Consider the following 27,321-nt stretch of genomic DNA (forward strand, 5'->3'; position numbering starts at 1 on the left):
TTGACTTACAATAATGACTTTATTTATTTTAACATATTTAATTACAGAACATAAAATAGCTGGGGGTGGGCCCCAGCCTCGCCCCACCCTGAAGCTACCAGGAGGAGGCCTCCCTGATGACCCTCATTTAGGGTCTTCCTATGGTAGGGCCCTATTGCTTTGCCAGGGGAGGAGCCATGCAGATGAGGGGGCAGGACCTCCTCTTGGTCCCACCCCTACCCAGGTTGGCCTTCCTCCAAATGCCCAAGCTGTGCCCTACCCCAGTCTCGACTCCTCCTTCCTCTGACCAGGAGCCTGTCTTCGGCTGCCCCGCGCTGCCCCCACCCCCTCTGCAACCTAAAGGGGAATAAATACAAACTTTACAAAGTAAAGGGGGTCCAACGTTGCCCTGGGGCGGGGCAGCAGGCCGAAGGCAGGGCCATCCAGCTGGGCAGGCCGTGGTTCACTGCTGTGGGCAGCTTTACATCATTCCTAGCTGCAGCAGCGTGTTGGCATATGCCATGGGCTTGACGTTGGGGTGAGGCTGCAGCAGGGGCAGAAGGACAGTCAGAGGATCGGCCCACACGCAGCCCCTGTCCAGGCAGTGCCCTGTCCCAGGCCACTCACCACTGCTGTGAATTGGTGGAACTGGGGCCGCAGGTCTGAGCCCTGGAGGTGGATGTAGGAGGCTTTGTTTCCCATCTGGTCACTGCAGAGATAGGAGAAGAGGGGCTAGAGATTAAGAGAAGGTGGAAAACAGAAGGGGGGGGGTCTGAGATAGGAGGGGGCTGCAGGAAGTGGAGAAAAGAGAGATGGTGGAGGCAGAGAAGAAACCACATTGAAGAGGGCTGAAGGAGGAAAGCCATGGAAAAGTGGGGGAAGCAGAGGCAGGAAGAGGCAGTGGGGGAGCCTGGAGACCCATCTCACCACTACCCTAACCACTGGAGGGACACAACACCACCAGGATGTTACAGCCTAGTCCATGAACCAGAGCCTATACAACCCCACGGCTTCCTCTACACATACAGAGTAGGGAGAACACGAACTCAGAGGAAAAGGCCTCTGTCCAAGGAAAAAGGACCTAACACTCGGGACTGGGGAACAATGCAGGCCTATAGGTGCTCATTACAGTAGCATGTATCCACTCTTAGTGTCTTGTCTTTTATTTCCTTCCCTCCCTCCCTCCCTCCCTCCCTCCCTCCCTCCCTCCCTCCCTCCCTCCCTATGGCAGAGGTTTTTTACATGAGGAAAGTTAAACCCCAAACCTGCCACAGTGGTTATGCCTGTAATCCTACTACTTGAGAGGCTTGCAACAGAAATGCCATGAGTTTGACACCAGTCTGGACTACGGTAAGGCCTGGTCTCAAAAGCCACACAGACATAATCCATACAAATAAACCCTCTAGCCCAGGCAAAGGGGGGAGAGTAAGACGCACCAATAGTTGGGGGCAGAGAAGACAGTGACACAGCGGCCACCATGGGCCACCTCATAGCCCTCAGACTTGACTTCATGGCTGCGGATGATGTAGTCCAGTTGGTTCTCCTCCAGGAAGGCCTTGGTGACATCAGGCCCAAACTGGCAGCTCACGCCCCTCTTGCTGACTGAGCGCCCGTTCTGGTAGGAGCAAGGGAACAGGAGACTCTGGGTGACTGCTGGCCTGGCTCCACCCCACCACACAGCCCACACCCACAGCAAGACACCAGGCTCACCTGTGGCTGGGGATCTGACCACAACAGGTCACACATGGGACCTGGGGGGCAGGGAGCAAATGTCAGAGACTTGCCTGTCTCCCAGGTTGCACCAGATAGGTGCCTACCCCACAGTACAGACTGGTGGTGGTAGGATCTGGTGGGGACATCACTGTGGCCAGGGCTCAGGGCATGCACAACAGTTCTGAGCTGGTCCCAGTTTCCCCAACATCTCTCATTCAATCCATTATAAGCCTCTTCCCACCCAAAGCCTCCTGTGACTCCCCACTACCCCAGCAGCAAAGCCCACATACCTACTATGGTCTGTAGCTCTTAGGATGCGGCCTCTGGCCTATGTTCAGCAGGAACATCTGAGGGCCAGCCCTATCCACTCCACCCCTTCACTCTCCGCTGTCCTCCCCCCTGGCCACACCCTCGCCTCTCTTCTGGTGTCACCTCAAATGTCACCACCCTGCAGAAGCCACCCACATCATCTATGTCCTCAGTGACAGTCTCTGGGACTTCAACAGGTACCTTAATTCCTCTTTAGGGGAGGGAAGAAAAGTGAGTGACAGGTGTGTGTCATGAACTCTGATGTTCACCAGCTGGCACAATTCCACTCATTCAGGATGCAGGTGGGAAAGTGGGCCCCATGCTTGCCATGGGCATAAAGTCTATGTGAGCCCAGGTGCCCCTCTCTGTGCCAGGGGCCCATTCACCTGAGTCTGGTGGTTGCCGATTCCGCTCAATCTTTCGGATGTCATCCAGGGTGACGCCATCCTCACTGAACAAGCCTCCATGCATGATCTGAGGGAGGCATGTGTCTGTGAGGAAAGGAGCCCCTCCACCCCTCCACCCCTCCCCAGCACGTGGCTCCTCACCAGCACTTTGCCGTTGATGCACTGGGCCAGTGGCAGCCACTCAAACACCTCACTGAAAAGCTCATACATCTGGGCTGTGTATTTGGCCTTCACCTCGCCCTCGAACCCGTAGATCTGGTTCATGTTGTCTGTCTCGTGGTTGCCTGGTCACAACAGAGGGACAGGAGAGGCCCCTCAGCCTCTAGGTTATCATATACCTACCTGGCAATCTCAGGTGTAGACTTAGGGACAAGATGGTATCTGCTCAGTGATGGCAGGCTGGCACTATGTTTTGCAAATAAGTGCCCACCTCACTACTCAGCTTGAGTTTGTGTTAGTGTCCCCAGGGAAGCTGTTCACACCCACTGTGTGTGAACTAGGAAAAGGCACCCTCCCCCTGACCTCCTGTCCGGCACCTGCCAGCAAAGGGCACAGCGAAGCCCCACACTGGGCTGTCTGTGGCGGGTGCTGCAGCTCACCCGACGCTGCTAGGGCAGTGCACAACCTGCTCAACTTTATTTGGTGGCCCCAGGGCGGGGTGTGTGTGCGAAACCCTCCTCACCTCGAAGAAGATGAAAATGATCTGGGTACAGGAGTTTAAAGCCGAAGAGGGTGAGGATCACTTCAACAGAGAAGGAGCCGCGGTCCACAAAGTCGCCATTAAATATCTTTCTTGTTAAGAAAAATGCAGGTGGCAGATGGGCCAGTAGTCCTGCCTGTCTCCTTGGCACCAAGGTTCCTGTCAGTGCCTCCAAAGGGGGTGCACCCTTGCCCTGCCTTTAGACTGATGCCACCCACCCCAGGACAGCACCAAGAGCCCACCCTCACCTGTCTTGGGGAAACCAATGGCATAGTTGAGGCAGTCAGCTCTTCCCCGAGAGCAGTCCTCAAACCAAAGGAGAAATGGGACAGACCTTCCTCCCAAAAGCACAGAGCCCAGAGGCCTTACATGGTGGCTAGATATCAGGAAAATATCCCACGCCAAACACGAGTATAGGGTGGGTTTGGCGGTAAATGTCTACAACCCTAGCAAGCGGGCGATAGGAGACAGGAAGCTCAAGACCATCAGGAGCTACACTTTACAGTTTACCTCAAAACAGCCCCAAAGGAAACAACACAAAAACGTGACAAACACTCGGAGTCTGTTTCCTCTCATCTGCTTACCACATTCCAACAACCCTGTGAGGAAGACCCTGTCACCCCACGGCACAGATGAGGGAACTAAAGCAGAAGATGAGACAGCCTGCGGGAGCGGAAGGGCTGGGTGGACACTGCCAGTGTCTCACCCTGCAGCAGAAGAGAAAGACCTGGGGCCTGGACCTGCAGTGACCCCAGTAACAGTAAGATGATGGCCCTGGTGTTCTTCCTTAGTGGGGCTCTGCCCTCTCCACATGGGATACACGGAGGATACATAGGGGTTGGTCTCTGAGGGTAAACCGTTGAGCTCAAATATGTTGAGGAGGTCATAGAACTGGCCATGGGTGTCCCCGCACACTGTAATCTTCTCTGTCTGGAAGAAAAGAGGCCACCGGAGAGGGAGGGGCCCAGAGAGAGATGTGGGGAGGGGGCAAAGGGGAAATGAGGGGAGAGGTCACAACAGACCAAGAAAATTCATGCAGGACACAAGGGTAGGGGACATGACAAAGAGGAAGCAGACAGCCGGGAGGGGTATTAGGGACAGAGAGAAGGGAAGACTGCGCAGGTGGGTTTCTCAGGCCCTTAGCTGGGTGACCTACCTACTGGACTCACCCTCCCGGGCTACATGTACCCGCCCTTCCACCCTGCACCCACAGCATAAGACGCACCTCTTTCAGCGTCGTCTCCACCAGAGTGCTCAGCTTGCAGAGGACTTCTTTCACCTGTACTAGGATCTGGAAAACAGGGCAGCTGTAAGTAGAGATACTTGGGGTGGGAGTACAAGGTACTACCCTTTCAAGGCCCTGGGAAAGCCTCAGCTGCTCAGGAGCTACTGGATGCTAACCAGGAACAGAGGTAGTCCTCAAGAGGTGTTGAGTGGCCCATGTGTCAACAAAACATCATGGCGGGGGGGGTTGAAAGATGGCTCAGCAATGAAGAGCACTGGCTGTTTTTTTTTACAGAAGACCAATTATTTTATTTTATTTATTTATTTTTTGAGACAGGGTTTCTCTGTGGTTTTGGAGCCTGTCCTGGAACTAGCTCTTGTAGACCAGGCTGGCCTCGAACTCACAGAGATCCACCTGCCTCTGCCTCCTGAGTGCTGGGATTAAAGGCGTGCGCCACCACCACCCGGCAAGACCAATTATTTTTGATTTCCAGCACTCACACAGTGGCTCACAACTATCCACACCTTCAGTCCCAAAGGATTCAGTGCCCTCTTCTGGTCTCCACAGATACTGCACACAGGCAGTGTACAGACATACATACAGGCAAACAATCTAAACATCACCATCATTTCACAAGGATCTTGGTTCATCTTTTAAAATTCAACAGCATTAGGAAACACAATAGTGGGTTCATAGTATAGGAAACTTTAAAAAAGAACCAGCCTAGAGCCAGGGAGATGGTTTAGTGGGTAAGAGTGCAGTAAAGATCTGAGTTCAAATCCCCAGGGTGTGTGTGTGTGTGTGTGTGTTATCTGCAGTTCCAGCAGTAAGGGGGCAGAGACAGTGAGATCCCTGGAGCTTGTGGGCTAGCCAGCCCAGATGAACCGGTGAGTTTACAGCTGAGTAAGATTTTGTCATCTGCCCTTCCCTGGCACCTGCAAGTGTGTATTACATGTGGATGGTGGATACATACATGCATACACAGAGCTAGACTGGACACATGTCATAAAACTCCTTAAAATACAAGCCTCTCAGCTGGGTGGTAGCTGGGTGGTAGTGGTGCATGCCTTTAATCCCTACACTCAGGAGGCAGAGGCAAGTGGATCTCTGTGAGTTTGAGGTCACTCTGGACTACAGAGCGAGTTCTAGGACAGGCTCCAAAACTTACACAGAGAAACCCTGTCTCAAAAAACAAAAACAATACAAAACAAAAACAAAAAAACAAAAACCCAAGTCTCTCTCTGCAGAGAAGGGGGAGGTGGAGGACCTCCTACCGTGCAGTGGTATTGGCAATCTGAGAATCTGCCTAAGTGGGTGTCCTGGGACACACCTGTAACCCCGGCAGGTTAAGTCCAGATTCTTCTTTTGTTTTATTTTTCAGACAGATTCTCACTCACTGAGGATCTTTAATGGTCTAGAAAGTCTATGTATACCAGGATGGCTTGAACTCAGAGATACATTTGCCTCTACCTCCCAAGTGCTGGAATTAAAGGTGTGCACAACCATGCCCTGTATAGCCTGAAGTATATTGAGACCTTGTCTCAACAACCCCTTCAATAACCTTAAGTATATTTGGGGAACCTGAGGAGAAATGAAGACACTAGGATGTTGTCAATGTTACTCTCACACACTGAACACAACCTTGAGAAAAGTCAAATGTGTTTGTCAGTGATTTAGGTTTTACGTACAGCCTGTGGGTTGTGCACATTAGCTGTATTTAGTGTTCCATCATGGGGACAAGTGAACACACCACAGTCCTGTAAGTGGGTGTCCTTGTTGTAGGATACAGGTTATAGTGGTTGCAACTGAGTCTCAACCAGTTCTGTTAAAAGCAAGGGATGGAGGCCCCACACCTGTGAGAAGTATGTGGCTGTTAACTGTTCATCTTTCAACTTCCATGTATGTTTAACAATTTTAAAAAAAAGTGGGGAAAAGAAAAAGTGTCATTAAACAAACAAACAAAAAACCCAAAAGCAACACTGGAGGTGGTCACTCAGGAACCTGCAAAGAACTGTCGCTCTTGCTGCCCTAAGGACAGGAATAAGCCAAACAGCTTCACAATCAAAAAGAAAACTAACAAATCCACCTGAAACCCACATGCATAGAACCCTGAAGGACACACCACCAACAGCGACAAGCAGCCCCTTTGTGGGGCAGTGGGGTTATAGTCGCTCAGGCTAGTGGCAGGTGGCTCCTATCAGGACTAAGTACCAGGGGAAGGCAGTGATCACAGGCGGGCTGTGATTCCATCACCGGGGAGGCGTACGTGTGGCTAGCTCTGTCATAGAAATGACTTCTACTGGGGGCTGGAGAGATGGCTTGGCGGATAAGAGCAATCAATGACTGTTCTTCCAGACAGCTTGAGTTCAAATCTCACAACCATCTACAGTGGGATAATGATGGAGGAAGGTCATTGGTTAAAAATAAAGAAACTGCTTGGCCCTCATAGGTTAGAACATAGGTGGGTGGAGTAAACAGAACAGAATGCTGGGAGGAAGAGGAAGTGAGTTCAGATGCAGGGCAGCTCCTCTGAGAGACAGACGCCATGCTCTCCTCTCCAGAGCAGATGCGATGAAGCTCTGACCCAGGATGGACGTAGGCTAGAATCTTCCCAGTAAGGGCACCTTGGGGTGCTACACACATGAATAGAAATGGGCTAAGCAGTGTTTAAATGAATACAGTTTGTGTGTCGTTATTTTGGGGCATAAGCTAGTCAGGTGGCCCAGGGAGCTGGGTGGCAGGAACTCAGCCCGAAGCTCCCACTTCACGATCTGACGCCCTCTTCCGGCATAAAGCCATACATGCAGATAGAGTACTCATATACATAAAATAAAGCTTAAAATGGGGGACAGGGGAAGGGAATGGCTCCTATTATCTGAGAACTCTCCCAACCATGAATGTTCTCTTATTGAAGCCCTCAACTTGGGTCAGCCATGCTCTTCAAGAACGCCTCTTTCCAGTGCCTTCCGGAAGGTCTCACTTTTGAGCCTGGGTCTGCACTTGTGTAGGGCACTGCCCGACACCCACAAAGGCTGGGGTATTGGATGCGGACAAGTGGTAACCCTCAGCACGGTGCCCAGCACACAGCACTGGCGTTCACGACCATTCTCCTCAGTCTGCTCAGAGCCAAGCTGGCAGTGGTAGGCCCATCCCCGGGTCTCAGTGTGTTACCTGATAGGCACACTTCCGGTGCAGTTTCTTCTGTTCCTTGTACCACTGCATAAGTTCTTTCATGAAGGTGATTGTCACTTTGCCGTCCTCAAGCTTGGGCCCGCTGTATTCATCTTCAATGGCTGGTGCATGGACAAGGGGATTAATTAGTGGCTTCAGCCATGGAGGGGCAAGAAGGGGAACCCGGCCTTAAGGGATGGGGTGAGGAGATGAGGCAATGAAGATTCCCATGATGCCACAATGCTCCTAGGTCTTAGGGTCAGTCCACAGCTCCTACACTCCCTGACTCTCTGGCCAGTTCTAAGCAGTGGCTTCTTCCTTTGGCGCCTGTCCTCTGGAGAGCTGTTTCCCTGCCCTTTGTCCCACATTCTAAATGAGTGGCTAAGAGGGCGATTGCCAAATAATCTCTCTTCAGATTCACAGCCCAGAGCACCTGGTGACCTTCAGGTGACATCAGAATGTGGGTCACTCCTCCTAGTCCTGTGCCTCTAACACACAGCATGGGGATTGCTACTAGGTCAAACTGCACAGTAGTGTGTCCATCAAAGGGATGGTGGGCACCATGGCTCCAGAAGGCAAAGTCCACTGTGAGGATACTCTGACCAGAAAAGATGACGACATACCCCCTGAATGATGAAGACCCTGACAGGTTGTGTCTGGGAGGAAGACATGCTAGCTCCTGTCACGCTCTCAGGAGGCAGGTCCTCAAATATAGCCTGGCTTCCCTAGTGACTCCTGGCTCCCAGGCTTTTTCACTGGTGAGCAGATGGACTTCAGTCTGGTGGCACAATGGCTAATGTCTAACTCATGCCTAGTCTAAGTAGACAAGTCCCTGAAAGTATGCCGAGTCAAAGGCAGAGACCTGGAAGCTCCTAGAGTCTAGGACCGAGACAGTGGAACCCAGGGAGGTTGCTGGAGGGCGGCTCCTACGTCCACATGCTTTCCCTCTGCAGCTCTTCATGCCAAGACTGTATAACAGACTGGTAAGCATCTTTCTGGGTTATGTGAGTCACTCGACAAACTAATGAAACCTCAAGAGCGGACTGTGGAAGGTCTGATTCATACCCAGTGGGTCAGAGGCATGGTCAAAACAAATCTGGGACTTGGAATAAGCAATGCCATGGAGGCGGCAGGTTCCACATAAGTATGGCACATACATGCCTACTCACACGACATGATAATCAATGAAGGTTTTTCAAAAGGGAGTGTGTGGGGGAGGAAGCTTAGGGTCACACCTCAGTTTGTCAGAACTGATTTGAATCAGAGCAATCTGATGATGGTACCCCTACAGACTGAAGGGTCTGGTTACTGGTGGAGAAATCTGCATACGGTCTTGGTGACCAGGAGTCTGTGCTGACTGCTGAGTGAGATGAGGAAAACCTGCTCTGCTGATAGACTGTCAGCACTAGTGTCAGAAGGAGAGTTTGCTAGGATGGCCCTGGTTCACAGAAATGGGTCTAGAAGGAAGAAGGTAAGAGGGGAAGGAAGGAATCTGACTTCTGGGTAGCCACGTGGTCACTCACTGTACAGGGCCACAGTTGTGCTGTGCGCTCTCCTAAGAAAATGTGATCTGCTCAATTTCCTGGTCAAAGCTTTCTAAGATGGCTAAAACTGCAGCAGAGAGTGTCGGGTCCGACGCTGGCCTGAGACCAACTTCAGCCTTCAGCAGCATCTGGGAAAGTCACACAGGGACAACGGACAGCACCTGCATGACCTCTGGTCACCAAAAATCAAAGACTAGAGGAAGACCAAGACACTTCTGAGAGCAGAGGGCCTGGTGTGAAGGAGTTGTCTGTGACTCCATTATTAGCCTCCCAAGGAGCCTTCTTGCAGAGGGTTCTGAAGGAAAATATGTAGGGCCCTGGCTGCCTCAGAGTTCTGCAAAGCAGAGGACATAAACACCAGGCCATGTGACAGTTAGTGCTAGTTGCCCACTTTACAGAGTCCAGAATCACCGGGAGATGGGCTCTGGGCATGTCTACCGGGGGATTACTGTATTAACTGAGGTGGGAAGACTTGCTAGTTGTGAGTGGCACCAGTCCCCGGCTGGGATCCTGGATCGTGGGAGCAATGTGATCAGCTGCTTCAAGCTACTTGGCTTCCCTGTCATGATGGACTATACCCTTAAACTGTGGGTCAACGCCCCTTTTCTTACAACACTCAACAAGGTATTTTATCAAAGCAACAGGAAAAGAAACTAAGACAGACTTCTATGGAACAGCCTGCCTGGTGGGTCAACCAGAAGCTACTGTAATAGCTCACTTTGAATGGGAGTGCCTGCCTCCCCCATCAGCACTGAGTGGAAGGATACCACAGAGGAGCAGCTGATTTGTTTCTCGTGCAAGCCATAAGGGGTTGGTGTTAGCATGGACCCTCTCTACCCCATGGAACTTTACAAAACCAGTTCAGAAGTTTTGCTAGATCTGGGCTCCCTATTCCTCTTGTAGGTCTGAGAGATGCTATTAAAAACATCAAGCAAATAAACTAGAACATGAAGAAAGAAGGAGGAGTTCATCTCAGGAAGGGAGAAGCGCTGAGGGTTACTAAAAAAATAAAACAGGGCCAGATGTGCTGGTGCATGCATGCAATCCTAAAACTTGGAAGGCTGGGGCAGGGGGATTATAAGTCTGAGGCCTTCTTTAGCTTCACAGTGAGAAAAGATGAATATGGAAAATGAAGAGGAGGGACTGGTAAGGTGGCTCAGCAGGTCACCAAACCTGATGACCTGATTTGATCCCTGGGACCCATGGAGTGGAGACAGCTAGAGAGCTGGCTCTTCTCAGGTGTTCTCTGACTTCCACCCTCACGGAGCACTGACAATCATAACACCCTGGATACAAGCCGGGCGGTGGTGGCGCACACCTTTAATCCCAGCACTTGGGAGGCAGAGGCAGGCAGATCTCTGTGAGTTCGAGACCAGTCTGGTCTACAAGAGCTAGCTCCAGGACAGGCTCCAAAACCACAGAGAAACAAAACCAAAAAAAAAAAAAACCACACCCTGGATACGAGAGCCCATGTGCACTGTGGTAAAGAGTGTGAAACTCGGGGCTGGAGAGTGTTGGGGACTGACACACACAGATACACACACCCAAATCAAGAGAAAAAAGCTCTCAATACAACATGTCATCTGGTCTGGCTGGGTGATGGTGGCACCCTTTATTCCCACTTGGGAGACAAAGACAGGTGGATCTCCGTGAGTTCAAGGCCAGCCTGGTCTACCAAGTGAGTTTCAAGACAGACTCAAAGGCTACATAGAACCCTGTCTAAAAAAAAGAGGGGGGAGGGGGGGAGAAATCTGGTCTGATATTGCCTCAAGTAACAGGCATATTAATAACAATAAAAGTTAGCAAGAATCAAGATTTAAAAAATGAAGATAAAGAGTAGGTGTCTTGGCTCAATGCCACCACTCTACCCCAGGACTGCAAGCAGTAGATTAAAGAGTTAGAGGGCGATGAAGAGAAATCATAACACCCTGGATACGAGAGCCCACGCGCACTGTGGTAAAGAATGTGCACCTCGGGGCTGGAGAGTGTTGGGGACTCGCCTCGACAAAAACACCTCTTGACAAGGGAGGGGCGTATTATCGTATGTATGTACAGTGTTCCTCGCTAGGCAATGCCTTTCTTATTAAACAGAAGTGTGGAGTCCACACTCTGGCAGGAACTGGGCATGCTGCCTAAGCCACCCAAGCCCACACCATGTGCTGCAAGGACAGGAGGGCTAGCCTGGGCACATTTCTGTGCAGTGGCCCTAGGCATAGCCTGACTGGGGCTTACAGTAAAGACTATGGCCAGAAGAATTCAATGTGAAGGCTTTCTCTACTTTGCCGTGGGACAGTGACTGAGGCTTTCCCTGTGCTAAAGGGCATAACCCGGGAACCCACAACTTCTGGTTAGTCACTCCAGGAACAGCAGGGTTCACAAGCAGCACCCAAGGCGGCGCTACCTTGAAAGGCAGGGAAGGACCCTCAGGAGCAGGGGACCTCTCCTCAAGGCTGACTCTGAGGAGCGGGGAAGCAAGGAAACAGTTCTGCCTGGTAGCTAAGCAGTATCACAAACTAGACGGTACTGAAACCATACCTGTACCTGTGCTGACACACATTCTGGAGGAGGACAATGTAAACCTGGCCTGACAAAGGGTTGTTTATTTGGAACACAGACCAGGGAAGGTTGGAGGAGCTCACTGAAGCAGGAATGGTCGATGCCCATCAGCCATTTCCAGATATCCCTAGTACTCATGCTAGAAGGCCACCTGCTCCAAGGAAATGAGTGGACATGGGGGCTGCAGCATGGCAAAGATGATGGAGTCTAGATGTGTCCACTCAGGTATAGCTCGACTGCTGGTAGCTATGGGATAGAGTCCTGTGGAAGAACATCCTGAATAGCTGGTGAGTTGGGGTGATGCTGATGGCCTTAGGAGCCTACAAATGGGTTGTGACAAGACTAGATGCTGACACTGTCTCTGGAGACTGTAGCTTTGCTTGCCTAGGTGGAATGGAAGACAAATGGCCAGAGCGTGCTCGGAAAACCAGAGGACAATGCACAGACAGATGTGGGTGACAACTGTCACCTGTCCACACCAAATGACAGTACAGGTCATAACATCTAAGCCCTGGCTGGCAGGGAGATACACTCCTTGGAGCCAGCTCACCAGAGAAGAGGTACTGGCACCCAAAGGACTGGCTGGCTAAGTGACTTACCCTTGAAACCCCTGTACTTGGGAAGTTGAGGCAGGAAGATTATTATGAGTTTGAGGCCAGCCTGGACTAGAAGTGAGATCCTTTATGTCCTTGATCCTCATACACACAAAAGCCTAGACTCACACACCTGAGAAAAACCAAAGGAGCCTGTGATTGGATCTGCCTCTGTCATCTGGAAGTTGGGGGTAAGGGGATGCTGTGAGCACATAGCTCTTGTCAAGAGTGCCACATGATCCCACTGTTTTTTTTCCTATTCTTAGCCCCCTTCTCTGCTTCCAACGCTGAAGCACTGTCACAGAATACTGGAGTTGTGGCGGACTCTTAGGCATGGTGCTACCTGTGGTTTTAAACCTTATGCCTGCACAAAACTCAAGTCCAAATGGATCAAAGACCTCAACATAAAGCCAGCCACACTGAACCTTATAGAAGAGAAAGTGGGAAGTACACTTGAACGCATTGGCACAGGAGACCACTTCCTAAATAGAACTCCAGCAGCACAGACACTGAGAGAAACAATTAATAAATGGGACCTCCTGAAACTGAAAAGCTTCTGTAAAGCAAAGGACAAAACGACAGCCTACAGAATGGGAAAAAATTTTCACTAACCTCACATCAGACAGAGGTCTGATCTCCAAAATATACAAAGAACTCAAGAAATTGGACACCAAAAGATCACATAATCCAATAAAAAGAAAAAAAAATGGAGTACAGACCTAAACAGAGAACTCTCAACAGAGAAATCTAAAATGGCTGAAAGACACTTAAGGAAATGTTCAACATCCTTAGTCATCAGAGAAATGCAAATCAAAACAACTCTGAGATTCCATCTTACACCTGTAAGAATGACCAAGATCAAAAACAACGATGACAACTTATGCTGGAGAGGTTGTGGGGAAAAGGGAGCACTTCTGCATTGCTGGTGGGAATGTAAGCTGGTACAGCTCCTTTGGATATCAGTAGGGCGATTTCTAAGACCCAGTAATACCACTTTTGGGCATACATTCAAAGGATGCTCAATCGTGCCACAAGGACATGTGCTCAAATATGTTCATAGCAGCTTTGTTTGTCATAGCCAGAACCTGGAAACAACCTAAATGCCCCTCGATCGAAGAATGGATAAGAAAAATGTGGTACTGGATCACATCAAGGGCATCTCACAAGCTGAGACCTCTACTGCTGATCATATTCCTAGCTCAAGGAGAAACTTCATTGAACAATGCCAAGGTAAATCACAAACAAGAAGGAAACTGTGTGGAAAATAGAGCTCACAGCATCATTAACAGGTTCAGGAATCTCAACCAGAAACCTAAAAGAAGTCAAGAAAAAGAAAGCAAGCACAGAACAAACAATAAAAGTTTACATAGGAAATTCATTGGATGGCAAATATCCACAAGATCAAATGAATGGACACTATAAATATGAGCTTAACTATAATGCTATTGTGAAAGATTTTAGAAACTGTACGTGAAGAAGAAAAAGGGGAGGGAGGGCAATATAGAAGCAAAATCGCCATGCTCCACACATAATAAATACTTAAAACTAAAGAAAAGAAAAATGTGGTACATTTACACAGCGGAGTACTACACAGGAGAAAAAAATAACGACAGCTTGAATTTTGCAGAAAAATGGATGGAACTAGAAAACATTATTTTGAGTGAGGTAACCCAGACACAAAAAGACAATTATCACACATACTCACTCATAGGTAGTTTTTAAACATAAAGCAAAGAAAGCCAGCCTACAAACCACAATCCCAGACAACTTAGACAACAATGTGGACACTAAGAGAGACTTACATAGATCTAATCTACATGGAAAGTACAAAGTAGAAAAAGACAAGATCTCCTGAGTAAATTGGGAGCATGGGGACCTTGGGGGAGGATTGAAGAGGGGAGGGGAGAGGCAGGGAGGGGAGCAGAGAAAAATGTAGAGCGCAATAAATATCAAAATAAAAAAATAAAGCAAAAATAAATAAACCTTATGCTTGAATTCCTCAGGACCCAGTGGGAGCAGATAGTGCCCACATCTCATTAGGGAAAGCCAAGGATGACAGTGATTAAGGCCATGTCACTCACAAGACATGGTGACAGAGATAAAACCAACACCTGTTTGGCACCATGGACCCTGACTGAGCCTAACTGGAGGGGAATGGACTAGAGCAGGGCATCTGTTAGGCTGTGACAAAAGAAAAATCCCGAGCCACCCCAACCTTAATCTAGGGTTCCCACTCTTATAATTAAAATGGAGGGGAGAGGGCTACGGAAGGGAGGCAGCAGCTCTGGTGACACCTATAACCCCCAATGTCCTCTGGAACCCCGCCTTTACCCACCAAGTGTGACAGAGATGAGTATGTAGGGTGTGGTATATGGCCAGGCCACTTACTCATGCTCTCGATGTCCAGAGAGTCCACGACAGAGCGCCTGTGCTCGTCGCCTGCGATGGCCCGCTCGAAGGCCTTCTGCTTCACAATCTTGCTGCACTCCTGGTACTTCATCTTGGCGTCCTTGTCGTTAGGCTTCACTTTCACCACCTGGCCAGGAAGAGGGAGTGAAGAGGTATCACACTGGAGGGCCAGCCACCTAGCCGGAGAGCCACCAGGGTCACTACAACTGCCTGGACAGCACAGCCCCAGGCTGAAGGTACACTGAACTGCCCCACAGTTTAGAGACCAGGGCATTGTGCCCTCACTAAACAACTCTGACCCTGTTAAAACCAAACAGGTGCCCAGCTGAGCACACAGGTCTTAGGCTCCCAGCACTGCCAGTGGGCAGATAAGGGGCTAGTCTTAGAGCAGCATGGATTTCTAACACCTCAATATCCCCTAGTATAACGTGGGGGTTTGTTGGAAGGACTAAGGGGCTTGGCACACAAGGGGGACTGTGCCAGTGGCAGTGAGCAGCTTGTTTCCCCTAGGGCTTTATGGGAAACTGAGGCTCCAATTGCTGTTTCCTCTGGTAATGAGACAGGAGACACAGTTCAAGTCCCAGCTTAGCCAGTGATGATGGGGGAGCCTGCAGTAGGTGAGCTGGCCTCAGTTTCCTCTCTGGGTTACCAGTGTCACCTCAGAGAGAGCTGTAAAAATGAACGAGGGAGCACTTTTAAAAGATCTAACACAGTGAGTTGTGCACAGGCAGCTTTGGGTCACAGCAGTAAAGGGAGCCTGACTATACTGCTCTGTCCTGCTTCCTGCAAACCCAGATCCCAGGAGCTCAGACACAGACAGAGCTGGGTCTGATGTACATGTCTGCCATCTCAGCACTTAGGAGGTGGAAGCAGGATAGCTGTTAGTACCACCAGGCTAGCCTGGGCTACAGAGTGAGACCCTGGTCAACAGACTTCATCTCTGAGTCTTAGCTTGGCTACCATAATTGTAATCAGACTCAGCCTGACCTGTTGTTGTTTAACAGTTTCCTAAGATTAGACTGTTCCATCCTACAGAGAAGCTCTTTTTTAAGCAGACTGGTAAACACCTCCAAATGACTTTAGGAAGTCCCTGAAACCAACCAGATTTACTAGGCCCCTCCCTGTCAGAGTAAGCAATAAAGACTGCTAAAAGTAGCCAAGCCACAAGGAAGACTCTGAGACCAGACCAGCTGCCTAGAAGAAACAGAAATCAGACAAGGTGCTTGCAAGAGGTTTAAACCAACTGAGTGAGGCATCTGGAAAGGACACTCAGCAACATGCTGACCTGCCTGCAGGCTGTACAGTGTGCTCCAGGTTCCCAGCTTTGTGAGCTGTCACCCATGCTAGGGTTGGCTTTGGTGATACAGCTGTCATTGAGTCATTTCTCCTCCTGTAAGTAACCCCTCACCCATACTCCTGTTCTCCGATAAAACTCACCGGTTCCCCAAGTTGGACTGTAGAGGTACGGTCTGTTGTGGGATCCCTATCTGGGGTAAGTAGATATGTGTGCTCCCAAAAAGTTTTGTCACATACCTGTTGAACTATACAACCATCCTAAGATTGGGCCCTCTACAGCTTCTGTGCTATTAAAGAAAGAAGTCCTAGGGCAGGTCCTCAGAATGCTTCCCCCAGCCCCAAAGCTGGCTGAGTGAGTCAGAGCCTGGGCAAAGACAACTGCTACTCCCTGCAGGTGCTTGGCCAACAGCAGGCTGGGCAGGCTCAGACTGGGCCACCTGCCAGACAGCTCCACTGGGGTGTGGGTGTGGCATCAAGCTTAAGGGCTACCAATTTTAGGCAGTCCTTGGAGCCCTTCCCAGAGAGAGGCAGAAAGGCCAGGTTCCCTCTGCTCCCCAGGATAAAGTCTACATGGCTTCAAGCCTGGCCCTCAAGACCCACCCTATTTCTCTGTGGCCTGGTACTGCCTCTCCCGTAACTCAGGCCTTTTGGTCACATTGCCCTTGTCCACACACTTCATTCCTAATTTCAACCTCCTTTCTGCCCCTCTTCCTCATGAAGCCTCCGGAAGGCTGAGGACAATGTCTTCCCATTTGAAGTGGCACTGGAGGGACAGAGCTGTGTCCTCAGCAGAGAATGAATGCCTCCTAAAGGAAGAAAGAGTGGCAAACACATCCCAGGAGCCAGACCCATCTTCAGGTGAGCTGCATGCTAAGAAGAAAGATGGAGCTGGGTGCTGCCATTATGGTGAACGACCCTGGCTCACAGTATCCTCTGTATAGCTCTATGGGGTGGCCAGCACAATTCCCACTACACAGAGTGGTAAAGTTATTAACCCCAAAAGTCAAGGTTCTTTGCACTCCTGGATTAGTTTGTCACCACCCACATGAAGCCAAGTGCTTCCCTCCTGCCACCCCCAGGACAGAGGCAGAGAGTAGTTCTCCAGGCTCGGGGTTCCGGCCTTCAGGGCATGTGTCCTGCTCAATCAAGACCCCCCAGTTTCTAGAAAGTAGGGTGTGGTGTTAGGACCCCACAGAAGTTTGGTGTGAGACTGTACTACCAGGCCCACCCCAGACCCAGCAGCAGCAGCAGCAGCAGCAGCAACACTCAATTCCCAGGTCTGCAGTGCAGGTGTTGAAAAGATTGCTAGGTGTGACCGACAGAAAGAGCTCCTCTCCCGAGGAAAGGTACAGTTTTACACTACAGGGCTCTTCGGGGCCTGAGACCCATCCCATCAGAACTAGATGCCACACTAGACATCTTGTTCCTTTTTTTCCTCCTTTTTTTTTTAAAACTACGTAGCCCAGGCAGGCCTTGAACTCATAGAGATTTGCTAGCCTCTAACCTCTGCCTCTCAAGTGCTGGGATTAAAGGCATGCATAACCACACCTGGCCCATGGACATGTCTTTAAAAAGTGGCATCTGAAGCCAGGTACAGTAATGTGCCCAGTATTCCAGGGATTCTGGAAGCCCAGGTAGGAGAACGGCTTTATCCTAGGAGTTCAAGGACAGCCTGGGTGTCACAGTTACTTTCTCAAAAGGCAAAACCACACAACAAACAAACGATTCTATGTGGACTGCAACTGTGGCAATGTCCTGTGATGTTCATGTGGTTCAAGCAGACCCTGCACGGGGAAATGATGGAGGAAAGTCATTGGTTAATTAATAAAGAAACTGCTTGGCCTCATAGGTTAGAACATAGGTGGGTGGAGTAAACAGAACAGAATGCTGGGAGGAAGGGGAAGTGAGGTAAGATGCCAGGCCACTGCTCTCCAGGGCAGACGCTATGAAGCAAGCCGCGAGGTCAGACATGCTGAATCTTTCACAATAAGACTGGTGCTACACAGATTACTAAATATGGGTTAAGGTAAGATGTGAGAATTAGCCATTAAGAGGCTAGAACTAATGGGCCAAGCAGTGTTTAAAAGAATACAGTTTCCGTGTAATTATTTCGGGGCATAAGCTAGCCAGGCGGCCAGGAGCCGGGTGGCAGGAACGCAGTCTGCAGCTCCTTCAACAGGGAAAAAGGGATAGGGCAGGTGCATGTCATCAACCACGCTTCTGAAGAAATGAGATGTCTTTAAAAGCTGCCTTCTTCAGGGACTGAAGGTACGGCTCTGTGGCACAGCGCTTGATGTTTGTGAAGTAATTAGAACTAGATGAGGTTGTGAGGCTAGGCCCCCTTGAAAGGACTAGGGGCTTTATAAAAACAAAGAATAGGCTGGGTGGTGGTGATGCAAGCCTCTGAGGCAGAGGCAGGTGGATCTCTGAGTTTGAGGTCAATCTGGTCTACAGAGCAAGTTCCAGGACAGAGTCCATAGCTACACAGAGAAACCCTGTCTTCAAAAACCAAAACCAAACAAAAAACCCAACTAACCAAACAAACAAAAAACCCTAGAAAGAACAGAATGGGAACATGGCTCAGTGGTAGAGCCCCTGCCTAGAATCCCCCAGTGAGGGACTGGGGGCGTGGTTCAGCTGTAAAGTGCTTGCAGAGCCCCAAGTTTCCTCAGCATTGACAAAAATACAACAAATGGCACTGTCGGTTGTCAGGTTCACTGGTAGTCACTACTATAAGCCCTGGGACACATGTTTGGGAACTTGGCCTTACTAGGATTGCAGAAGCTATTGGGGCATAATATACTCCATCATGACACCCACAGCAGACGCAAGGCAGTTCCACTATTACCCAAAAGGCTCTACTGGCAATGAGGCTGGCAGTCCCCCCACCTGGGAGCAATCTAGGGCTTCAGTCATTCAGGCCTGCTGTGGATACCAAGCAAAGCGCCCATACTTATCAGAACTGAGTACAATGGATACAGACCAGCAAGAACCAACAAAGGGCATTATGGTTTACCTGCATAGACAATGAGGTTTAGCCCAGAGGAACCAGATGGTGCATCACATAGTAGAGATAGTATGTCAGGTAGCCCTTTAGGGACAGCCTTATATACAACACACCTTTCCTCTAGTGAGTGAATCTACCACAACACCCCCAGCACCTGCTCGATGCAGCAGGCGGGGATATCGCCAGTGCTAACAGCCCAGGGGCCAGCATGGTGCCAGGAACTTGCACTTATGCCCTGGTTAGGAGTCTGACTCAGGATAGGCTACCACCTTCTGGAATTCCTGAGAGACTGCAGGGGAGTGACCTGCCTTACCTCTCAACTTCAGTTTCTGCACCTGTAAATCAGGGATAACAGTAGTTCTTGCTGTGCAGGGGACCATGGAGAAGAAATGACTTTCATGGCCTGAAGGTTGCTGGCATGTGAGTGCTGAGCTAAAGACTAACTCTGATTGTCCCTGTTTCTTTTGTATCACTCTATCAAGGGCATCAAAATGTGTTTCTAAGAAACACAAAAGTAAAGTCTATCATCAATCAAAAAAATCCCACAGGACCCTTAGTCATGGTAGAGAGTAGAGGAAGACCACTGTGCCTCCCCCTCCAGGGCTGGTCTAGGTCTGCAAGGCTGACTGTGTTCCAAGTGCATAGGAAAGAACGCAGTGAGAACCAATTGAGATGTGACCCAGGAAGGGGCGGGCCCATGTGGAAGGGCTAGCTGGGAGAAGAGGGGGAAGTGTGGTAAAGGAGATTGACTGCTACTAAGAGTCCAAGGTGCCCCCAAGTGGGAGAGCAAACAAAGACACACCCAGGTCCTTGTGCTCTGCAGTGTTCTGGCACAGGCATAAAGCGGGGATGGAGGCCCATTTCACCGTGGGCTGCCTACTGAGGAACCCTGGAGAACATGGCTGATGCAGAGGCCCTCTCCATATTTACCCACTTGTTCAACCCTCACAATGACATTGCCAACGTAGGCCTATGTGTTCCCTGGTTACAGGTGAAGCCCAAGGCATTTGAAGTCACATACCTCGGTCTGAGCTGAGCTGGCCACCAACCTAGACATCCAGATCTTGGAGCCTATGCCTTCACATTATGCTCCAGTGGCTGCACACCTGACTCTAGCCCATAGGAAGAAACAGATGCTGGAGGCAGTAGAGAGAGTCTATGCTCATGCACGTTAACAAGGCTTTTTACAGAAGGAGCTGCCCTCTCTTCTGCTGGAGATGGAGAGCTGACTGCAGACAGTGCTCCTGGCTCAGCTATGGAGCTGGGTTCAGTCTCAGCTCATTCCTTCCACGTGACCTTGGAGAGGGGTGTCTCCTTTCTACTCAGGGGTAGATTCACACATACACAATGCTTACAGCTGTACTGAGCCCTCCATGCGCATACTGAGGTTGAAAATGGCTGGAGACACAGAGCCATGGGTTCATTTGTTCCAATCAAGGCCTGGCCCACAGGCCAGGGCCTGGGTATGTCCTTCATGAATGCCAGCATCTTCCAGGAGGAAGTTTTGGGTCGGAAGCTGCCATAAGACCAGCTTCTCAGGCTTGAAGGGAAAGGACCCCAGGTTCCTGCTGGGGTTTCCTGGCGCTGATAATTTAGGTGCTGGGTGTGGCCCCACCTCAAGTTGGTTCTGCAGACGGCTATGGACTTCTCCCATCACTGTGGCATCCACAGAGCCTGGAGTACAGCTTGATGCAGTTGCCCACCATCCCCCAGTCTCATGGAGAATGCAGAGTTAGATGCCAACCTTGGAAGCACTCGCAAAAGAACGTATTCCTTACCCCCAAGTAAAGATGTTTCTGTGAGCCCAGAGCAGTAAAGACCCTGCCTGTCCGTGGTTATTTATTCATTTACCCAGCCCTCTGGCCCCAGTGACCTTTATTCGCCACTGGACCAGAGATCCAGCTGTTCAGGTAGTGGCCACTGCTCTTGTTACTGTATTCCAGATTAGGACATCAAGGGACCAAGGTGGGGACAGGGACCATGCTTTGCTTCCCGCCTCCATGGTTATCCTTCAGTACCCTTCACATTTTTGCCCTTTGCTAAGTACCTTGACCTTGGCCTAAGTTTTTACTTGATCTGACCCTAGGCTAGGCTCAGGGACCAGCTCCCTCTTGCTGCAGGAATAGCTCCTCAGCCCTCTTGGGGCCCAGTGCACACAACAGAAAGAGTCCACAGCAAGGTAGGTAGTGATCCATTCTGTATTCAGAGCCCCTGAGCAGGAGCTGTCTGGAGGAGAGATGCAGTCAAGGGCTACACTGGCTTCAATCCCAGCACTGGCACTTACCAGCTGGGGCATCAGCCTCCTCACCTGTGTGACAGGGGCAATCTCCTTCCCACTCTGGGTGCCTACACTGACTCAGCAGTCAGTCTGTGTGAAGGGCACAGAGCACACCTGTACCAAGTGGATGCTCTGGCAGTCCCTACCATGACGACTGTCAGCACATTGCCTGTGGGCAGTGGTAGACGAGGAACTGTCATCTAGGTCCCTTCTCTCACTGTCCCTGGAAGCTGTCCCTCTATAGTGTTTCACCCTGCTCTATTTTCTTGGAAGCGCTACTCTGTACCTGCAGTCATTTTCCTTGCCTGCTCAGTGGCACAGGGCTCCCACATGCTACAGAATCTCAAGCTGTCAAAGGCCTGCATAGCCCTTGCTAATAACTGCCACCATTACTAATCACCACCACTAATAACAGCCACAGTAGTTACAAGGCTGAGCTATTATTGATCACAGACTATGTGCCCGCACTGCTCCAAGCATGTACACAGTAAAAACTCTCCTGCAGCCACCTGAGGCTGGGCCTGTTCTCAATACACAGGGGGCAAAGAAAGGTAGAGAAGCCAGGTGACTTGCCCAGGGTCACAGAGTGCATAAAGGCCGAGAGGTGGAACAGGAACTGGCTAGAGGCCTCATGGCCATTCTCTGGGTGAGCCCTTGTATAGAGGAGACACACAATGGCTCCTCCCTGTCCCTGGGGCTCCCCCCCACATCCACCTGGCTAGGGTGCCGGGAGCTGGCCCATGCCCGAGGCCCGGCTCACCGTCTCGTAGTCACGTAGGGCAGCTCGGAACTTGCCCAGTGCCATGTTGCTGGCCGCCCGGCGGTAGTAGCCTTTGATGTACTTCTTGTCAAGTTCGATGGCCCGAGTTGCATCGCCCAATGCGTAGCCGTAGCACTCTGTGCGCAGGTAGGCCAGGCTGCGGTTGCCATAGTAGATGGCATTGCTGGGGTTCAACTCGATGGCCTGACTGTAGAACTTGATGGCGTTCTCGTAGTCCTTGGCTGTGGAGGAGGAGAAGGAGGCATGAAGTCCTGTTGCCACATGCAGGAATCCACCCTAGGCTGGTGGTCCTTGTTACAAAAGACTGGGGTTCAGCATGGAATCTATCCCTTCTCCCTGTCCCCGATATCTGACTATATATAGCCTAAGTCTTGAGGTTCAGGCTAGTTTCCAGAACCTGAACCAATTCCATAGCAGCCTAGCAAAGCCCAGGTTGGGCGCTACTTTCAGGGCTCCAGGAAGCTTTCCCCAAGTCTCCCCAGGACTACAGGGACACGTCAGGGTGCCAGCGCAGGCAAATTGAGACTGCCTGAGCCTGTGGCTGTCCAGATGGCACAAGCAGGCAGGTCCAGAGATGGAGAGAATGGGAGGACAAAGGGAAGAAGCTCCTGAGGCTGCAAGGAGGACTGAGACCACCTGGTGCAGCAGGGGAGGGTAGGACAGACACCAGAGCAGTGGGGCTCTAAGTGTGGACGGACAAGAATAACTCCCAGCCAAGGGCAAAAGGTCAGACTTTCTGTGAATTGAGCCCCAGCTGGGCCCTGAGCTCTGCACCAACCTGTGGGGTCCTCCCATCTCCACAGCTTAAGCACCACCTGGCAGTCACCTGACCAAGCTAGAGAAGTCTAGTTCAAGGTCAGAGTCCCAGTCCGTGCTGGCAGGTAGGCCTGACCCCTCCTCCAGAGGGTTTATTAAACAAACAACAGAACGAAGACCTTCAGGAGTCTAAGACCTGCCCAGGCTGGAGGACTGGAATGCAACAGAGGCCTCATGGCACCGAGGGAGAAAGCCACATTAGCCAATTTCCAGATGAAGGCTGCTCAAGTTCAGAGAAGGAAAGCCTATGCTTGAGGTCACATGGCAAGTGGCAGGAGGGAGTTCTTAGGCAGGCAGAAGTGGCAGTGTCTCCATTCTCTCTCCCGTGCCCCCATGTGCCCTGGTGGGAGCCTGGGACAGCACCAGGCTCAGTCAATGGGAAGGTGGCCTGGCTCTCCTCTTAAGGCTGAGTGTACTCCGACAACTTAAACATCCTCTCTGTCCTTGAACTTCAGTTTCTTCCAAGAGCTTTCAACCTGGAGTGGGAGTTCCTGCTCTAGCCCACTTCCCGGCCCACAGAGCACTCAGGGACTTCGGTGTTATTTCTCAACCCACACCTTAAGAATGGTGTCCAGCTCCCTTCCCCCAAGCTCCTGCCTTGTCTGGGATGCGCCCTCCAGGGACTGTTGGTGTATCAAGGAGCCAGATCTGACCCCAGACAACTGTGACAAAGCGCTCAGGGCTCAGACAGCCTAAGGGCCTGATCCAAGTCCTCCATAAAGGGGAAGGAAGCAACTGGTCAAGGAGAGAGGAAGAAAGAAGGAAGAAGGTGGGGACTGAGAGCAGAGAGAGGCAAGCCTAGGGGTGCAGCTCAGCAGTCCTTCCTGGACTTCTGTCACAAGGTCCAAAAGTCCCCTCAGGAAGCTCCACTTGACCTCCGGTCTGGGCGACGCAATACCCTGCCCCCAGCTTCCCTGTCCCAGTCCTGCCACTCTGTGCCTTTCCTAGACTTGCAGGACCTAGAACTTCCCAGACGCCACCAAGGCAGGAAGATGAAGAGGGCAACATAGTTCAGAGGGTCCCTCCCGGGAATGTCAGTGCCTCTGAGGGCTTCCTTGGTGTCCTGGTTGGGCTCCAGAGGCTGCTGATTGGTTAGTACTCAGTTGTTGGGGTGGGACTTTATCAAGTGGCACAGGGTGTGTAGTCTGGCACCTAGTGGTACAGATTCCTAACACAAAAATGCAGAGAGAGCCACTGGCTGGAGCTTTAGCCCCTCAGACCACTTGTCTGCACCCGAGAACCAGGCTGGGCTCAGCCTGACACACAGTCAAATGGAGGCAGGAAGAAAGCACAGGGAACCACCTTGAAGGTGTCCACCAGCTGTCGCACTCCAGCCTGGGGCCTTCCTTCAGCTGCAGCACTATGTCCCTCCAGGTATACTGAGGTTCAATTGCCCATCTGCGTTCACAGAGGAGCACCCTGAACCACGATGACCCCTGGGTGAGCACAGTCTCCTTCCTCAGGGAGAACAGGAAAAGGCAGAAGCTTCCTGAGCTGGGGACTAGGCTCTGTCCCCCGCTTTACCGTAGGGCTGAGCTCACAGAGGGACCCTCTATGGTTGGAGGTAGGCCTTCTGAGTCCCCGAGACTCCCCCATCCTCCACAGAGTATACCCCCTGCTTTCCACTGAGGCTAGATGAGTCGAACACGTGGGGAGGAAGGGGATATCCGCCTTCTGCTCACTCACTCTGACCTTGGGCAACAAGTTTCCCTCTGAGTCGGCTTCCTCTATTTAAACTACCACCCCCATGCCCCAGGCGGTTAGGCACAGGAGTACCTGGCCACCACAGGGAGCAATGAAAGCCAGTTGCAATCATTCATTTTATTGGTTATTATTGTAGCCTGAGCCTGGGGTTCTGAGCTTGCCATTGCCTGCCCACAGGAGTGGGAGGCCTGGACCAGGAAGGGTACACTTCAAGCCAGTTCTTGGCCAGGCCCCTCTGGCTGCCTGCCCTGTCCCAGGTTCCTGAGAGCCTGAATCTTGGGACCTGAGAGGTGGGGGTAGGGTGAAGAGTCCCTCCCCATGACTAACTCCTTCCCTTTCCCTAAGCAGCAGCCCAGTTTCTGGTTGCTTCTTACAGGACCCAGTAAAGGATGGCCGTTAGGTCCAACCATTTCACAGCTGGGCCTGGTCACCTGGTGCTGGTAGCCTCCAAGCCTTCAAAGCCCTGCAAGCTCTGCCTACTGTCCCGATAGCATCTCTCACACCCATCGACTCCCCTCCCATTCTAGCAGCCCCACCCCACACTAAACTCTGCCCTCCCCAGCAGTCAGTCCTATTCGGCTCTCACTTCCTGCCCTCAAGTCTGTAGAAGGCACAAATCCGAACCAGCTTTAGTTCTTCAGAGCCTCAGCTTTCAACCACCCTACTCTGGCCCCACTCACCTAGGTGCCAGGCTCCACTCACCTTTGAGTCTTGGCCAATGGCTACCCGCCCCCTCTCCAGGGAGCCAGCCTCATTTCCTCCCACAAGCATGGTCAGAGGCTCCACCCCCTCACCTGTCCTCCCTTCCAACCTCCTCTCTTCAGTCAGGCCTCTGAATCCATTCTCAACACAGTAGGGAGCACCAGTTCCTGTACCCAGAGCCAAGTGGCCCACTCTCTTAAAACCGTATCTCCCTGCTACCCTGAGGATGAATCTATAAACCTACCTGGCCTATAAGGCTCTACCCACTGCTCCCACTTCAACTCCCTCTCACTTTGAGACAGTCTTGCTATGTATTCCAGACTGCCACTCAACTCAAAATTCTCCTGCCTCAGCCTTCCCAGAGCTGGGATGACGGGTACACACCATAATGCCTGGACTTACCCCGTGGGGGCCCCCTTTGTCTAGGATTCTAGATCTTTCTCACCCTCCCCCACCTCTAGCAGATCTGCCTCGCTAGGTCTAAACCTTCTGGGGGGCCATACTTGGAACAGCATTCCTAGGGACCCCACCTTCTCCCTCTTGCTACCGCCCCCACTTCCCCACTTCCCTTCAGAACTGAGACACTTGCCCTGTGGGAACCCAGTTCCTCACTGGCAGCATTCACCTGCCAGGCTCTTCTGGGCTGGTTTTCTCATTCACAATTGCTCTGTCAACATTACCACCAGACCTCTGATGGTCAATGCCTGGGGCTAGGTGACCAGGCCTGTGGCTTTCTTTCTGGAAGAATATTCTTCTCTGAGCCTGTGGCACCTTTCCTGGTTTCCCTTCCATCTCACTCACTTCCTCAGCAGCTCTTTTTCCGTTTTAAACATGAAAATTCCATTCTAGGTTCTTTCTAGATCCCACTATGGTGACTTCATCCATTTCCCGGGAACCTCCAACCATAGGCTGGTCACACCCAACCTTTTCTCCAGTCCAGACTGGCCCATCTACCTACTCAATGTCTCTTTTTTGGACAGTTGAGGAAATTCAAACTAGTCTTTGTAATAGCTTCGGCACTTGGCCTGGTCGGGCCTCTTATCCTAATCTCATCTTGTATCAGCCTTCCTCTCCCACCCCCAGCTGGCTCAAGCTCCAACTAGGCCAGTCTGTTTTCATTCATTCTCCATCTCAGGGTCTTCCCTTTAGGCATTCCCTGACCCCACTCTCTAAAGCAGACTCTAACGTGCATTCCCTACTTTGTCACCTTGATCCAAAGTACTCATCACAAGTTAGCAATTACTGGTTTTGCTTAAACCCAAGTCTTGTGTCTCATTCACTGCTACAGCCCCCGAGCCCAGCCCAGCCCGTGGCACATGACAGTTAATGCAAATGTACTGAAGGGATGAATGAATGAACACATGTTCCCATACCTCACGCTTGGGCTAAGATTCTTTCCCGCTCCACCTCTACTCCCTACTCTTTTCCTCGGATCACCTCAAATCGCCTTCCAATCTAATTATCTATTTCCATCCGCACAGTTCCCTTCTCTGTCGGGCCTTCCCTCCTCGGTTGGTCACCTCAGGTCTCCCCGCTCGGCAAGCGCCATCACTGCCCTAAACACATGTCACTATTTGGTAGCGCCCTCTTCAGGTCTGACCTCCACCTAGCACCTCTGTCCAGGTCTCACATTTGGCAGTACTCACATGTCGGTTCCCCGCTTGTCCCCTATCGTTTAGCAGAGCCTGCCTCAGTCTCCCCAGTGAGTAGCTTCTGCTCCGTACTCCACTTCTCTATAGCTTTCCCCTGTCTGGCGTCCATCCTGAGCCTCCTCCTCGCACCAGGCTACTCGGCAGTGCCTGCCCGGCGCCCAGGCTACCGCTCCGCGTTGCCATGGTTCCCCGCGGGGCCTGGCACCCCCACGGCCTGGGCCGCTGTCCACCCTCCCTCAGCCCCGTCAGGGCCGGACGCACCTTTGAAGTAGTCGTTGGCCTGTGTCTTGAGCTCCTCTGCCCGCTTCAGAGAGCCATCGGCCGGGGGTTCGTCCCGGGGGTGCTCGGCACACTCAGTCCGCTCGCCCTCCGCCATCGCCATGCCGCAAAGCGACCCCCACCCTGGCAACGGCCGCTCGCGGCACCAGGCCGAACCGTCGCGAAGGAACGCCGAGTGACCGCCGCCGCTGCCGCACAAG

The 27,321-nt window shown here is 51.4% G+C and overlaps 1 protein-coding gene across 1 annotated transcript; it reads right to left on the minus strand.

The window, feature by feature from the left end:
* On the minus strand, nt 1-27,321 carry Ppp5c (protein phosphatase 5 catalytic subunit). The gene is made up of 13 exons (XM_057762605.1): nt 27,104-27,321; nt 21,948-22,189; nt 14,586-14,733; nt 7,505-7,626; nt 4,334-4,399; nt 3,940-4,038; nt 3,091-3,196; nt 2,550-2,692; nt 2,388-2,475; nt 1,690-1,730; nt 1,416-1,594; nt 607-688; nt 1-523 (listed from the first exon to the last, which is right to left on the minus strand). Exons 1-13 carry the CDS (start codon nt 27,222-27,224, stop codon nt 461-463), a joined length of 1,500 nt encoding a protein of 499 aa, XP_057618588.1. The 5' UTR covers nt 27,225-27,321; the 3' UTR covers nt 1-460.

This window comes from Chionomys nivalis, chromosome 2, assembly GCF_950005125.1.
Source record: "Chionomys nivalis chromosome 2, mChiNiv1.1, whole genome shotgun sequence".
Lineage (NCBI taxonomy): Eukaryota > Metazoa > Chordata > Mammalia > Rodentia > Cricetidae > Chionomys > Chionomys nivalis.